Genomic DNA, 14,020 nt, shown 5'->3' on the forward strand with positions numbered 1-14,020 from the left:
TCTCCATAGGACTTTTCCATTGCAGCACTGCGGTCTCAACCCTTTACCAGATCAACTCACTTCTCTTCAGAGAGTGGTCTGAGAAAAATAGTCCCTGCTGAGAGATTTGGGCCTCTTTCTGCTGTACATATTGTGCAGTGGTCAACCGGCCCATTAGGGAGAAGGCTCTCAGCCGCACCGCAGAGAAAACGCCTGCGCTAGCAACTAGCATTCCGCATTATCAGTGAATTTCAGCAAACAGTTAGAACTCTTCAATATTAGTGGCCTCAACTAGCATTTTGTATCATCTGTGAATTTCAGATGGGAAGTGATTTTTAGTCAGAACAGAAGTGAGTGTTCTGTAGAAGAATAACTGCTTCTTTTTGGTATATGAGCAAGAGTGTGCTTATGTTAACACACTAAGCTACCTTAATATTACATGTTTCTCGGTGAAACAGAATGTTTAATCTGAAAAGAATGTATTGATGGGATTGTGAAGTTTGGGTGTTACAATATTCCAGAATGAAGTCAGAGAATGCAAGTTTGCTAAAAACAATTGCTAAATAGCTGTTGACTAATACATATTTGGTTATATTAAGTCACTTCAAGCAGTGTTATTTTGGTATTATTCACATACTTTTATAGTATTTATTAATGTTTTGAATCAGCTTTTATTTGGATATTTTCATAGTTTTAATTTTAGTTTATTATGAGTCATTTTGTTGTGTGCTTTTGTCATTTAAAAAGAAATATATTTCTAATTAGTTTTAATTAATTTTGATCAGTTCTTCAACCTAAAGTTATTTTATTTCAGTTAGTTGCCAAGGCAACATTTCTAGTTTTTCATCTAGTATTTATATTTTATTTCAGCTTTTTGAAAATGAATTTTAATAGTTTAAATTGTAAGCCGGGCGTACATGGTGCTATTTTTGCTGTCGTAGGAGCTCGCAAGCGATTTTTTTCCCTCGGGAAAATGCACATATGGTCACCCCTCTTCCCAACTCATAAACATAAATACATCATAAACCACATCACATAGGCTACTAGTAACCCTATAGCACACGCATACACTGACACACACAAATACACTCTCTAGTTGTTTTTTGTTGAACAAAATGACCATGTTGTGCTCTGTTATTCACAGAGTCATTTGCATAGCTGTCTTTCATGTATTTAAATGTTTCTATCTGAAGCTAAAGCAGCAATATTGAAAACTCCCATCTCCCACCGTTTAGTGCCAAAGCTCACGCGATTGCCACCGGCTCGCCATGCAGTCGTGCCGTGTACCAACTGTATTGACACGATTATCAGGATTACTGACTCGTAATGTGTGCAAGCAAGGGCTCACGAGCGCCTAAACTCGCATAGTGTACGCCCAGCCTTAGTGAACAATAACAACACTGAATTTAAGTCTTTTAAGAGGAAAGCATGGAGATATTGAAATGAAATAAATAAATAATAAAATAAATAATATATATATATAAGACAGTAAACTGTTTTGATTTTATGCTGACTTGCATTGGTCAGCTTTACTGGGTTCGAAGTAATGAAAGAATAGAGAACAAGGGTTCTCTGAATACCAAGAAGTGACCTGCAGTTAGCTGTTAAATAATTCATTTAATGACTTTGGTCAGCAGTTATTGTTCTCCACGTCTCTGAGAGTCACTAGTTGGCAGACCACTCAGAAAAAAGAATGGGAAATCAGTGCAATGCAAATGTCTTTTTCTTCTCATGTTTATATGTTGCTCTGGCTTCTTGCACTCACTGAAGATTCCTCATTCTCATGTGTGCTGTTCTTCTTCTTTTTTTTACAGTCCCTGTTGAGTATCCCTGGCTCGCCCTTCATGTCCCGCCGCAGCAGTATATTCAGCTTCAAGGGCTCGGAGAATGAGTTTGCGGACGATGAGCACAGCACGGTCGAGGAGAGTGAAGACCGCCGCGGCTCCCTCTTTGTCCCATACAGGCGCAGCAGCTACAGCGGCTACAGCCAGGGTTCGTCACGCATTAACCCACTGGCACCCCACCCAGGCTGCAAGAGAAACAGCACGGTGGACTGCAATGGCGTGGTGTCTCTGATCGGGCCTGGACCCGGCCGGCTACTGCCTGAGGTGAAAATAGATAAGGCAGCTTCTGATGACAGTGTAAGGACGTCCACAGGGGGCAGGTTCAGAGTATAGGCATGACAGAAGTGGCCGATTATGATTCCAATTCAGATTTTTCCTCTCTCTTTCCCTTTTCGTTTACCGCATTTCCTTCACTGAGTTTCTAATCTGTCTGTTCTTTCTCAACTCCAAAATGATTCCTTTTTCCTTCCTTTCTTGTCTCTTTTTTCCCTTCTTGTCTTGATTAACAATCTTACTAGTCCCACTCCCCTGCCGGTGCTCTCCCTCTGTGAATGGCATGGCCAGTCAAAAAAAAACAAAAAACCTTGGGGGAGTTTTCGAGGGGTCCCTTTGTGCACATTAATGCCCATCTTTAACTTATCACGAAACCCATCCCCTCTAAACCTAATTTAGATACTAATTCCATTACCACATTAAATAAGGTACCTACAATATTCTTCAGGTCACACTTAACCCACACCTTCATGTCAACCACAACATCAAATTTGTCATTATATTTTTTCCACCTCGATTTCTCAGAATTTCAGGACCACTCTGTTCCCTTCCAAAAAAAAGTGTGATGCAAGAAAAACCTATCCTTACCTTTCCAATAACAGCATTCTGCTTCATTTTAAATAGCATGGTGGATTGACATCCTTATACTCTCTTTGCCTTCTCCTCCTATGTGGAAAGCATGATCTCGGGCCCAGTTTTCACCCAGCTGTACAGCATGCGGTTTCAGACATTTTACTTAACATGCAGCCTTCACCAAGTAATTGCAATGTAAAATCTAGATGAAATAACTTTGAAATTGAAAGGAACAGATAAACATTAGCCCATTTCACATAGCACACCAGTAAACTCTGTGATGTCAATCATCAGAAATGACCTTTAAACGCTGAGCAGTTTTCTTCATCCACTTGGATGAAGATGCAATAACTGCAGAACCGCAGCACTGATGAATGGAAAGAAGGCATGATCTCGAGCGCGAGACGCGGCGCATCAGACAGATGATCGTCTAGCTCATCTTTGCATAGAAAAGAAAATTAAAGGTAGGAAAGGCAATTTCGGAGAGGCAAGCAATAGCAAGCAAGCTTTGAAATCATAAGATCCCACCCTTTCTTCAGAGCATCTCCAAATCTCCACGCCTCCTCCAAAACACATGAACGCGCACAACCAGAGCAGAGTCTGCAAAGCGTTTAATTAACTCAATTAACTCTCAAAGCACATAACATTACAATAATAATGAACGTAAACAACTTAAAGAACGCTGACTTGTACCACCTGACTGCTGCAGATTCATTTCGGCGTTGATAGTGATAAATCTGAGTCTGAGGATGTGAACCGGGAGGTGAGGATGTTATGGCGTGAATGCAGCATAAGCTTGTTGTTTTGGTGCGGAGGAATGGTATTTTTGAAAAGGTCGTGTTCACACATGATATCTTAATGGTAATTTACCAGTAAAGACTGTATGTGTGAAATGGGCTATTGTCTTGACCAACACCAACAATACCAAGTGAATTGATATTCAAGAGATTTTTCTAATGGCAGTGAAAACTGGGCCTTAAGCAATGTGTAAATTGTCTTCTTGCATGATGATGTTCTCTGGAGGACAAGTAGGCAACCTTTTGAGCAGCTGGCAGTGATGAATGAATGGTCTTGTAACTGAAGTAAAATAGGTATCTGTCATTTACAATCTTAGATATCATTGAGTTTTATGAATAGAGTTAAATTCACCCCAAAAAGGGGGTGGAAAACTGTCTCCTCTCCACCAGTAAGCTGGTGTGTGGTGGGCGTTCTGGCGCAATATGGCTGCCGTCGCATCATCCAAGTGGATGCTGCACATTGGTGGTGGTTGAGGAGATTCCCCCTTCTATGTAAAGCGCTTTGAGTGCCGAGAAAAGCGCTATATAAATGTAATGAATTATTATTATTATTATTATTAAAACCAGCATACATTTAGGACCCCAGCCTCCTGGATGAGAACCACTGTTCAATGCTTCACTTATTTATACTTTGGTCTAGTGTATAAAAGTTGAGGATGGAAATTTAATTTTTAAATTGAGGGTTATGAATGACTATGTATATTATGTAGCTACTTACTGTAGAGTGTCTGTGAGGGAAGCTATGGTAGGTCCAAGAATCCAATTCTATTCTATTAATAGCAAGTAATTTGTTTAAACTCAATTTGAGAAGTATTTAGGTACAATTCTTTATTTAGAGAGAAAATTCACTTTAGGAATATATCAGACAATTCAGCAGTGGCTAAATGGAACAATACAGTTGAGGATGAGTTTGTGCTTGTGTTTCTGTCAGCTTGTGCATGTGTGTTGACATGGGTTACATGGTTCTTAAAAAAAATTCCATCTTTGATTGATCTTTGTCTTTCTTCACATCATGTCACTCCTGTCATCAGACCACAGAGGTGGAGGGGAAGAGAAAACACTCAGGTTCTCTAATGGTGTCAGTGGACCAGCTCAATACTTCCTTTAGTCGGAAAGAGCGAGCCAATAGTGCAATGACGGTTGTAACAAACACGCTGGTGGAAGGTATAATGTGACGTCTATCTATCTATCTATCTATCTATCTATCTATCTATCTATCTATCTATCTATCTATCTATCTATCTATCTATCTATCTATCTATCTATCTATCTATCTATCTATCTATCTATCTATCTATCTATCTGTCTGTCTGCTTTCAATATTTTGATCTTCCCCTCTTCTCCTTATTCTTTTTGTCACCACAGAGCTTGAGGACTCTCAGAGAAAATGTCCGCCCTGCTGGTATAAGTTTGCCAACACATTCTTGATATGGGAGTGCTGTCCACTCTGGATAAAAATAAAAGAGATTGTCAACCTCATCGTGATGGATCCGTTTGTAGACCTGGCTATTACTATATGCATTGTGCTGAACACAGTCTTCATGGCCATGGAGCATTATCCCATGACAGAGCAATTTGAGGGGGTGCTTTCTGTTGGAAACCTGGTAAGAAGATGGAGACGAATGTCACTGACTGTTTTACATTTTTTTGAAACACCTCGTGCATGACACAGCATTCAAAAAACACGGCGCTTAAGTTATACTTTTTTTTTCTTCTTTTTAAATTTTATTTGCAGACCTTTTTGTTGTATTTCACTGCTCTAAGTTTTGCGCTTTAACCACAAAAACCCAAAGGGGCTGCTATTCATACAGGATGCATTCTTGTATTGAGACAGCAAAAGTGGAACAGAATGCAGATGTATTTATTTTATTTTATTATATTTACATTTTTTCGTTTGTCTTTATATGGGGACTTTTATCTCATATATATATAGGTTTAATTGATTGGCATATCATGTAATTAATTTGATTGCATTTTTAAATCAATTGACAGCCCTAAATTCAGTGGTTTCCTTTCTCAGTCCTGACCATCTTCTCATTTCTGTATTGAGCTGCAACACTGAACCCTGTCCCACATTTCCATTTTAAGTTATGTCTCTGGCAGTGTAGCACTGATGTCTGCTCCTCAGCATATGATGTACCTACATTGAAAATACAGCCTGCATTACACCAATCTTCTGCAATCGTTCCAGTCTCTAGTATCTTCTACAACCCATCCCCTCCTTCTCATATCTTTTTCAGTGGTCTCGCAGTATTTTACATTTCATGTTTACAATACAGAGGAATAAGAGAGATATGTGAAGGCGAAGCAAAACATTAATATTTCAGGCAGCTCTGTGTATTAGTACAGTGATAAACTGTTAAGGTATGGCGAACATGTCCAGTGGTCGAAATTTTTACATTTTTGAGGAAACCTATTCGACAGTTCAGCATATATTTATTGCATTTTTTTTTAAAGGAAAGTTCAAATCTGGTCTTTGCAATGGTGCATTCCAGTAAATGATAGCTGATAATTATCACAAAATAAACCCCAACATGTTTATATACCTACAATCTAAGTTACTTTTTTCTTCTTCTGTGGACTAGATACTAAACATATTTATCTACAATGTCAATCTAACATCAAATTTTTCATCAACATTTTTCTTTGTCTACTTTTTTTTATAATTTTTTTTTTATCTCAGGTGTTCACGGGTATCTTTACAGCTGAAATGTTTGCAAAGCTGGTAGCCATGGATCCATACTACTACTTCCAGGAGGGCTGGAATATCTTTGATGGCTTCATTGTGAGCCTGAGTTTGGTGGAGCTGGGGCTGGCCGATGTAGAGGGACTGTCTGTGCTCAGATCCTTCAGATTGGTGCGTTATGAGTGAAGTCCATGCACATGTTTTTGTTTGATAGATAGTAGTACCAAATTGTATTAGATATGCAAGCATCATTAGTGCCTTGCATTTTAATTCATCCATCTATATTGTTGTACTGTTTGTTAATATTTATGTAAATATTTAATTGTATATATTAGCATATCAGTTTTTAATGTGGTATCAGATCTGGTATCAACAATAGTGATATTTTATAGGCATTGGTATCAACTACTGACATTTTGGTATGGCATCCATAGTTGTATATACTCTACCATTCAAAAGTTTGGGGTCAGTAAGATTTTTTTTTAATTAATACTTTTATTCAGCAAGGACACATTAAAATGATCAAAAGTGACAGTAAAGACATTTTTAAGGCAAAAAAAAAAAAAAAAAAATCTATTACAAATAAATGCTGTTCTTTCTATTCAACTTTCTATTAATAAAAAAATGTAAGGTTTCCACAAAATATTAATTAGCACAACTGTTTTCACCATTGATAATGATAAGAAATGTTTCTTCAGGCACCAAATCAGCATATTAGAATCTGAAGAATCATGGGACACTGGACTGGAGACTGGACTAATAAATTAAATTGATTTAAATTGTACAAATATTTCACATTCACAATATTACTTTTTTTTACTGTATTTTTGATCAAATAAATGCTGCCTTGGTGAGCATTAAAATGAAAAAAACTCTTTCCGACCCCAAATTTTTGGGTAGTGTACAATGTCTCATATTTTCTTATTCCAATCCTTTTGTGAATCCCAACCTTCTCTCTCATACAGCTGAGGGTGTTTAAGCTGGCTAAATCATGGCCCACTCTGAACATGCTGATAAAGATCATTGGTAACTCTGTGGGAGCTTTAGGAAACCTGACCCTGGTGCTGGCCATCATCGTCTTCATCTTTGCTGTGGTGGGCATGCAGCTGTTTGGGAAGAGCTATAAAGACTGTGTGTGTAAGATTGCAGTGAGCTGTGAGCTGCCCCGTTGGCACATGAACGACTTTTTCCACTCCTTTCTTATCGTGTTCCGGGTGCTGTGCGGAGAATGGATTGAGACCATGTGGGACTGTATGGAGGTGGCTGGACAAACAATGTGTCTCACTGTATTCATGATGGTGATGGTCATTGGAAACTTGGTGGTGAGTTTTAAAGTTTCCCATGTTGCAGTTCTTTCAGCTTCTTTGTCACTATTTCCTCCCTCATTGTAAGAAATGTCCTGCAAGCATGTAGGGTATCCTATGTCATTTTGTGGTTCAGAAGGAGTTTGGGCCTGATTGGGTTTTGCACATTGTTGAAATAATGACACATTCATTTTAAAGTCTTCAAAAAAGGGTGCATCCAGGATGCATTGTGACCACATGAGAGCACATCTTGAGCATGGTTGAACCAAAAAATGACAAAGGGGACAGCCTATGGTCTTGTGGACTTCAAGTCTACAATCAAGTGCAACATATAAAAAGCTAAATTGTTGATCTTTCTCTTGATCAGGTGCTGAACCTGTTCTTGGCCTTGTTGCTCAGCTCTTTCAGTGCTGATAATCTGGCAGCCACAGATGATGACGGTGAGATGAACAACCTGCAGATTTCAGTGATCCGCATTAAGAAGGGTATCGCTTGGTTCAAAATTCATGTACGTTTATTGATTGCCCACATCCTGAAGAAGAAACCTTTGGAAGACGAAGACAAACCTCTTGATGACATGTATGACAAAAAACTCAACCTCATGGGTAACCACACTGGTGTGGACATTAAATGTGGTGATCTGAATTACCCCAAGAATGGTAATGGCACCACAAGCGGCATTGGTAGCAGCGTAGGAAAGTACATGATTGATGAGGAGCCCATGTCCTTCATACACAACCCCAACCTAACTGTACGGGTTCCCATCGCTGTGGGAGAGTCGGACTTTGAGAACCTCAACACAGAGGACTTCAGCAGTGAGTCGGATGTGGAAAATAGCAAAGATGTGAGTATTCATAGTTCCTTTAAAGGAAAGTCAATTCACTTGGCGCCATTATTATATTTACCTCTTGATAGCTATGTCGGATGTGCAAGACCAACTCCTATCTTTTTGCTATATATTCAGTCTTTGGTATTACACAGGTTGAAGTGAATGATGAAAGGTTGTTATGGCAATAGCAAAAAAAATTACAACACCAAAGCAGCATCAGAAGCACCTCTGATACTAGGGGCAGAGGTGGGTCAGAGCTAACATATTGTAATGCTACTTTTAATTCCATACTGGATCTTTATAGAGACTTTTACTAAAAGACATAAAATTATTAGTTATTTTTCATTCACTGTAGGGGAAACTCTTATTAATATTAATATTAATTCTGTAATCTCAGAATAAAACTGTATTATTTAGATGTAAATATAATTGTTTAAAAATGTTCTGATGACTTCATATATTAAAACTAAAGCAGGTGCTGAGGTTATTTAAAAGAAAATGTTTTATTAGGGTGAAGAAAAGCAGTGGAAAATTTTATGTAGCCCATACTGTATTCTTTGAGGAATTGAAAATGGCTTACTGCTGCTGCTTACTGTACAGAATTCACAAGGATCATCATTTTGAGTCCATGTTGCTTTTTGCATCATTTTACTTCAGAAAGAGTTGGCTTGTGTATGCTGGAAGAGTCAGACTTTCTCTTCCTGGTACAAAATGATTGTTTAACATTCAGTCGCATCACTTTATACATTTCCTGAGGCCATAATAGGGCTTTTTGATTAAATATGACTTATTTATTAATAAAATGACAAAAGGAGGCGCCTTGATTCAGTAGAGGATGAATTCCCAAATAAATATAGATTATTAGGACTGCATTGAATTGTAAAGCAAACTAGTCATTTTTATTTTGTATTTGATACTTTGGGAACTAAATGCATTATGCTTAAATGTGTATATTTTAATGAATCAAATGATGAGAAACTTAAATGAAAGGAAGTATGATCAGATTATGACCGTGTGTGTAGATGAAGTCAGTCTCAGTAGTTGATTACGGGCTGCAGATTACAGCAGTATGGGTGGATTAAGGCTTTGCAGGCAGTATAAGAATGTTGAGTTGTGCTATTCCTGTGATTTATTGCCTTGCTGCTTCTGCTGAGTGCTGAGCCACTCAGCCAAAGAATAGATGCAGTCCACCAGATGATGTAATGTTTTTCCTTTGTATGTGTGTGTGTGTGTGTGCTGGCACACGTGCATGTGTGTAAGTTTCAATAAAATTAGGTTATTAAAGCTGTTGTATACCCCTCAAAACAAAGAGCATAGCTAGCCCCTAAAGGGTATTCAATAGTTTTCTGTTCTATGTATGTATTAGCATGCTACCAGGGAGCAGATTGAACCAAAATAATGTCAGCAGTCACTTGTCATCCAAAATCAAATGTAGTTCAACATGTGTAGCACATACATTTATACTGACTCTCCTGTCATTGTCCTGGTCTCTGTGCAAAGACTGGGTCACCTTGACCCAGTTTAGACGTAACAGATCCAGTACTGCTGAACTACATGTGCTGAAAATCTAGCCAGTGGTATTACAGTAGATAATTTTTGTTAGCCAGTCAGAGCAGTGCTGGGTGGGTCTTCATTTCTGATTGGCCAGGCTGGGTCAGGGAGGACTGCAGTGGTGGTGTCTGGTGTGGAAGGGTTATTTTATGCCTTTGATGCTTCCGACTGCCGGTGTGTGTATGTGTATTAACATTTAGGGTTTTATAAAACAGCTGTGTCATCTTGGCCTGCAGTGATCAGGGTCAAGCTCTTAGGCTTAGGAATGTGTTTATATGGGTATATATTCAAGTGCCTGTGTTTGCATTCTTATTAAATTATAATACTGTAGGTACTTGCAGTAAGAGAATATGATGACTCCGCACATGGAGTTATATGCCACATTTAAGTTGCTTCCTTTTAATAATATAATATATACATTATATAGATTCATATTCATATCATTTACTATTATAACTTTTCGATTATTTATTATTAATCAGAATAATTATTGTAATATAACGATTTATATTATATTATATCATATCATATTTATTATTATTATATTATTATTAAGAAATTAACTATAACTAGGAAATGTTACTCCTTTTTTCTCAGCATTATTATTTTCTGTTGTAAGGAAGACGTAAATACAACTGTGCTGTACCATAATATGCAACAAAAAGTAAATCAATAGACAACACCTGATTTGCATAAATACAGCAAAAAGTAATTCATCACTGTCTGATTTGCATATGTAGATGATAGTTTTTAACCTTGTTAATTCAGTTAGTGTTGAGTCAAGGTTAATTGTGTCTTGGGTAGAGTGAATGCTAATTAAGATAGACACCCAGAAGAACAGTGAAGGTTAGCGCTAGGACACATCTGGCTTCAGTTTATAACTTACTAGTGGGAAAGATTATTGACCCACTGTAACTCAGGTGCTGGTATCAATTTATATTGCATCTTGCATTCAGGGATTTCTGTGGACTAACACAGCAGAAGTTTTTCACTAGAGAAAGCATTGATTGGAGTGCTGGATTAGTCAGGATTACACACACACACGCACAAAAATAAATTTGTTCAATTAACAACTAAATTAAGACAAACTTTTCCATGGTACAAGAAGTTCATTTAAACAAATAAGGTGTTGTTGAACCAACTTAATACATTTAAGTTCCTGTGTCAACTAGCAATAGCACGTTAATATGCTAAAGACAATTTTGCTTATTATTATATGCAACATTTTGGATGAGCAAGTAAGAAGACACTGGTCTCATTACTGGTAATTAGCACAGTTTTTGCTCATTGAGTGAAGCAAAAAACATCATAGTTATCATGTAACCACCAACATCCTGAGCACAAGCACCAGTCTTCTATACAATGGTTCTATACAAAACTAAAAAAACATAACAGAAACTCTTCTAAATCTCCAACGTAACTGAACATTAAGCACTAACAAGTCTTTATCTTTCCTGAAAAACACATAAATTAACACTAAATTTCAAAATGTTACTCTCCTAATGCAGTCTGATGCAAAGCATGCTGGGAACTACAGATCCACTGTCCAGTTAGTTATGTCAACAAAAATTATTCACATAGTCCCAACACAAAATGATTACGGTAACTTTCATTTAACAGTGGATTTAACATAATCATATTAATTTGTGACAAAAAGTTAAAGAATTAAGTTGATCCAGCACATTTTAAGTTTTTTCATTTGATTTGAGTGAACCTTGTGTTTTGACCTTGTTTGTGACCATCTGAAAAGACTCTTGTTAAAAGAAATAGATAAAATAGAAGTAGAAGAATTAATCAAAATAAACAAAATCTATTTTGATATGTGTTTTTTCCCTTTAGCTGGATGACACCAGCTCTTCCGAGGGAAGTACTATTGACATAAAGCCTGATGAAGAGGAAATGGCTGTAGTGGAGGTCGTAGAGGAGTACTTAGACCCAGAGGCCTGCTGGACTGATGGTGAGAAATGCATGTGTGCTTGTTTAAAAGTTAATGTACATCTGACTTTGTTAAATACTTTATGTATGAGTATTTAGTAGGGCTGTCAGTTGAAGAAATACTTTTAATGAATTACAATGAATTAAGAAATGAGAAAAAAAAAAAAAATCATGATCATGTAATATATACCGGTATATATAAGCTGCGAATGCTCATTTGTGAACTCGCTAATTAATATTAACACTATAAATTAAAATTCCCTTGTTCCCTTGCATCTTTGTTGTTGTATTTATGTTGGCCAGTTGAATGTTAAATGGATCCAATGGATTTTAATGACAAAAGTTCAAATAAGAGATCAAGTGACAAATATCGGCATCGGATTTGGCCAATAGTTGTTTGTTAAAATCGGTATCGCCCCCAAAAATTTGTGCAACCCTAATATATTTATATATTATATTATATATAGCCTATGTATTCATATATATATATATATATATATATATATATATATATATAAAAGCACTGTGAGTGTCGATCTGATGTAAATGTGTATTCAGCATATATGTAATATGTTTTTCAGCCTGTGTGGCACGGTACAAATGTTGTGACGTGCCTATTACTGAGGGCTGGGGAAAGTACTGGTGGTTTCTGAGGAAAACTTGCTACCTCATTGTTGAACACAACTGGTTTGAAACGCTCATCATTTTTATGATTCTTCTCAGCTCTGGAGCTCTGGTGAGGTCACACACATGCACACGCACTATACAATTATTACTTAAATGTAGAAGCTGATATTATTTGCTACTATTTTCTCAAAAGTGCAAAGATGTAAATACTTTCCACAGATGCTATACACTTTGGTATTCTAATCATTTTTGTAAAGTGTTTGAAGCACACATCCTATGTTTTTTAGTTTTTTTTTTAAACGGAAATAAATAACTTGAGCAACTCTCTCTTTTTTTACTTTTATTATTATAATTTTTTTATTAAATGTATGTTTCTATAAAATTACAAAATCAAACAAATAAGGGTTTAAGTTGTATTTAGATGTCTTTTGATAACAGGGTAACAATTAATTTAATGTTTAGTTTGACCTTCTGAGGTCAACATTTTCTGAAGGTTAAGCTGCTTTTTTTTACTTACCGGTACTTAAAAAAATACTTAAACTCTTAAAACACTCTTAACTCTTAAAAGTTCAAGGCCTTATTTTGCACCTTATCCGTTGAAAATGATTCAAATAACTTTGATGCATATTACAGATAAATTAGTTATTTAATCCAGTCTAACAAGCAGTGGAATTTGCCAATTCATAACTGCTTTGGGCATTTTTGTTAGTCAGTGATATAGATTTACAAAAGCTGAGCTAAAGATTCTCTGAAATGGAAGATATATGGGCACAGTGTAGATTTCTCATCCTTGCACAATGTATATGTGCAAAACTAATGCGCTAGAACAGTAGTGCAGGTAGATTGTAATGTGATTGAGGCTGCATAGCATGCTGTGTGCTATATGATCTATGGAAGTTGCTAATGGCTATCACTATATTGCGCTGAACTGGCCCCTGCACCTCAGCAGTCTGTCTTGGGGCTGCAGTATCTCATGTCTGCTGTTAGGGACCATAGCCAAATGCTGTAGAAAAAGGCCCCACATGCAGAAGATGCTGCTGCCTCTCTCACAGCTGCTGTTAGGGACCATAGCCAAACTCCCACTGAAGTGAAAGTGTGAGCTAAAGTAAGTGGGGCTGCAGTGCCACACTTTGGTGATGTCAGGGACTGAAAGTGATTGTGGGAAATTTGCAGATGATATCAATTCATCAAATAAGACAATTATTTTTGACAAACATGCATCATTTTATTAGATTAATTTACCATAACAAAAATTTTAAATATGTGAATTAATATTAATATGAATAAGTAGAGAAATGAAATGAGAATTGAGAATTATGGCCTAATTAAATGCTGATATTGAAATAAATCCTTTTCTCTGTTTTGTTTCTAAGGCGTTTGAGGATGTATACATTGAACAGAGGAAAACCATCCAGATCATCCTAGAATATGCAGACAGAGTCTTCACATACATCTTCATCCTCGAAATGTTGCTAAAATGGGTGGCCTATGGGTTCGTCAAATACTTCACCAATGCATGGTGCTGGCTGGACTTCTTCATTGTGGATGTAAGTAACTTATAGTATGTCCATAAATCACAACCATTATCCCTTGCAGTGCCTCATCATGTGATGCTCTCACAA

General features: G+C 37.0%; 1 protein-coding gene across 4 annotated transcripts in view; it reads left to right on the plus strand.

The window, feature by feature from the left end:
- scn8ab (sodium channel, voltage gated, type VIII, alpha subunit b) overlaps positions 1-14,020 on the plus strand; it is a 55,810-nt gene that overhangs the window by 25,475 nt on the left and 16,315 nt on the right. For 2 of the 4 annotated variants that reach the window (XM_082190296.1, XM_082190295.1), the window contains exons 12-20: positions 1,794-2,120; positions 4,498-4,630; positions 4,832-5,070; positions 6,150-6,323; positions 7,118-7,474; positions 7,824-8,300; positions 11,676-11,793; positions 12,353-12,507; positions 13,772-13,945. In XM_082190296.1, coding sequence (XP_082046422.1) covers positions 1,794-2,120; positions 4,498-4,630; positions 4,832-5,070; positions 6,150-6,323; positions 7,118-7,474; positions 7,824-8,300; positions 11,676-11,793; positions 12,353-12,507; positions 13,772-13,945 — 2,154 coding nt within the window. The remainder of the gene's footprint in view (positions 1-1,793; positions 2,121-4,497; positions 4,631-4,831; positions 5,071-6,149; positions 6,324-7,117; positions 7,475-7,823; positions 8,301-11,675; positions 11,794-12,352; positions 12,508-13,771; positions 13,946-14,020) is intronic. The other 2 variants (XM_082190298.1, XM_082190297.1) reach the window with 1 other exon arrangement.

This window comes from Leuciscus leuciscus, assembly GCF_965113295.1.
Source record: "Leuciscus leuciscus genome assembly, chromosome: 14".
NCBI classification, from domain to species: domain Eukaryota; kingdom Metazoa; phylum Chordata; class Actinopteri; order Cypriniformes; family Leuciscidae; genus Leuciscus; species Leuciscus leuciscus.